Source organism: Phoenix dactylifera, chromosome 1 (assembly GCF_009389715.1).
Source record: "Phoenix dactylifera cultivar Barhee BC4 chromosome 1, palm_55x_up_171113_PBpolish2nd_filt_p, whole genome shotgun sequence".
Lineage (NCBI taxonomy): Eukaryota > Viridiplantae > Streptophyta > Magnoliopsida > Arecales > Arecaceae > Phoenix > Phoenix dactylifera.
In genome coordinates this window covers 18,519,864-18,522,150 of record NC_052392.1, presented here as the reverse complement: position 1 = coordinate 18,522,150, position 2,287 = coordinate 18,519,864, and the positions used below count along the sequence as shown (strand labels likewise).

General features: G+C 42.0%; 1 protein-coding gene across 1 annotated transcript; it reads left to right on the top strand.

The window, feature by feature from the left end:
• The first annotated feature begins 568 nt into the window (after positions 1-568).
• Positions 569-1,883, top strand: LOC120111525. Its single transcript, XM_039128719.1, has one exon. It carries the CDS (start codon positions 689-691, stop codon positions 890-892), a length of 204 nt encoding a protein of 67 aa, XP_038984647.1. The 5' UTR covers positions 569-688; the 3' UTR covers positions 893-1,883.
• The last annotated feature ends 404 nt before the right edge of the window (positions 1,884-2,287 follow it).

The following is a 2,287-nucleotide window of genomic DNA, read 5'->3' as shown; positions in this document are numbered from 1 at the left end:
ACTCAAAATGAGTTTATTTCCGCATTTCAAGCCAAGAAATGAAAATTCCAAATTTCAAAGTCCTCTCCAGTCTCTGTTTTTCAAAAAAGAAAAAAAAAAACTCAAATAAAAATTTCTCTCAGCTTCCCGTGCAACCCAAAGCTCTTCCATGTGGAAGGCTGACAGAGGCACCGTGCCCACCTCCTATTCGGGGGCAACGGCCAAAACAAAAATAAGAACGGTTGGGGTCCGGTTCCTCGCCTCCTCTTTCTTCTTTTTCATTATTATTATCTTATTTTTATAGATAAAAATTGACATTCATATTACTTTAATGTGGTATAACCTCAAGTCAGAAGAAAGTAAATAGCATTAAGATGCGGATATGTCTGATACCGATCGTTTAGCTGATCTCTTCATTATACCGAGCAACAAATGAGATGACCCAATTAGCTGCTCTGTTCTATAAAATGTGTTTCTGACCTTTTTTTATTTTTTTATTTATTTTTTTTTTTTTAAGTCTCTGTTCCCCCTCTTGTGTCGGGTCCTCCACTCCATATAAACCCCACACCCCGGCGAGATCACCACCCATTACCCAAATCCCATCCGGAATAAAAAAAACCCCAACGAAACCTATTCGAGATAAAAAGGAGATAAAAGATATTCCACCCAGCGAAGAAATAGAGAGCGCGAGAGAGAAGGATAAAGAGCGATGTGCCTGGTGTTCGTGTGCGACGAGGAGGAGACAGTGCTGGGAACTCAGCAGGCGCCCGGAAACTGCCCGTACTGCGGAGGAGCGGTGATGGCGACGGACGTGGAAACGGCTTGGAGGCTCTGCTGCCTTCCCCTCTGCCTCAAGACCAAGAGGAAGTACTCCTGCACTAGTTGTTCCCGCCGTCTCGTCACCTACCCTTAGCTTAGCTTGGATCCTTCTAAGCCATGCACCCAAAATCCAATCTTAATTAATATGCTTGTAGAGAACTGTTGTTGATGCTGTCTAGTTCTAGTAATTGTCATTGTCTTGTGTGTGTTTCTTTCGCGGTTCTTGGTAGAGAAGAAAAGCCCAGATTATTCCTGGTGATTTCTGGTTACCTATCCTTGGATATGATTCTAAACGCCTCACCAAAACCCCCGCATCCTTTGATCTTTTGAGCCTAGATACCTCGCTGTTTCTACTCTGTTTCTATAATAATAGAAGAAGGAAACACCCTTTGTCCCCGAGACTGGTTACCTGCCATCAGTTAAAATCCCCCAAAAAATCTCATCTTTCCTTTGATCATCTTGTTATTTTGGCTCAGCTTATTGAACACCTCCGATCATTAAGGTGATCTGATTGCTGTTTTCTTAGGATCGTAGAGGAACATAATTCAGAGAGCTGACGTCTGGTCGCCAAACTGTTGTTAAGTTCTTTCTTAATCTCGTCTTTATTTTGGCCCCTTTTTTTTCGTTTAGTTTTAGTTTGTACGTACCGTGGACCTCTCTTTTTCTGGGATAAAGGATAAGGCCAAGAGGAAAATCCAAGCCGTTCTCGACGGGGACAGATCATCTACCTCTACCTTACTCCTTCGCTAAATCTCATCTTTCTTCGAATCTTTTTTTAGTTAATCTGTCATTGTTCATGCTCTTCTTTTGGCTGCAAGGGGAGAAAGAGCCAAATGTGTATTGGGGAGGCCACTTTGGATGCTCTCTGATGGAGGAATGGAGCTCGGGAGGGGATCTCTCCAAATGGTTTCTAGCTAAAAGATCTTCGAAAGGGGTCCTCAACGCTTCTTCATTGGTCTTTCTTTCGGATCTGAGCTTTTCTATAACGCTTGGTGTTTCTTGTTCATATTTTCCCTTTGTTTGGTCCCCAATGGTGGTTGTACCAGATGAGAGGAATGGAATTAATTGCCTAAGTTTTCTCTCTCTTTGTTTGGATTTTTCTTTTGGGTGTTGGTGTAGATGAGATGCGGGTTGTCAACGTGAGTCTCCGACATATTTAGACTAGCTATTAGCAGAAGGACATGGTGGAGCCAACATCACCAGTTACTTACTCATGAGATTCTCAAATAGATATATTTGATTGAAGAGAAAAAGGCCCTATGGATATCTTCATCAAAGATGAAGATGATATATTGTTAGATATTATTTAATATAAATTAAAGCAAATTAGTTTATGGAATCATGCGAATCCTTCGGAGGAAGGCAAAAAGCATGAAGGGAACTCGTATAGACTGTAAGAGGCGGAAAATAAGAAGAGGGCAGAGACATGGTGCGACAAGGAATAGATGCTACTTTCCTTGGTGCGGGTAGCTTTTTCCGCAGTCTTGAG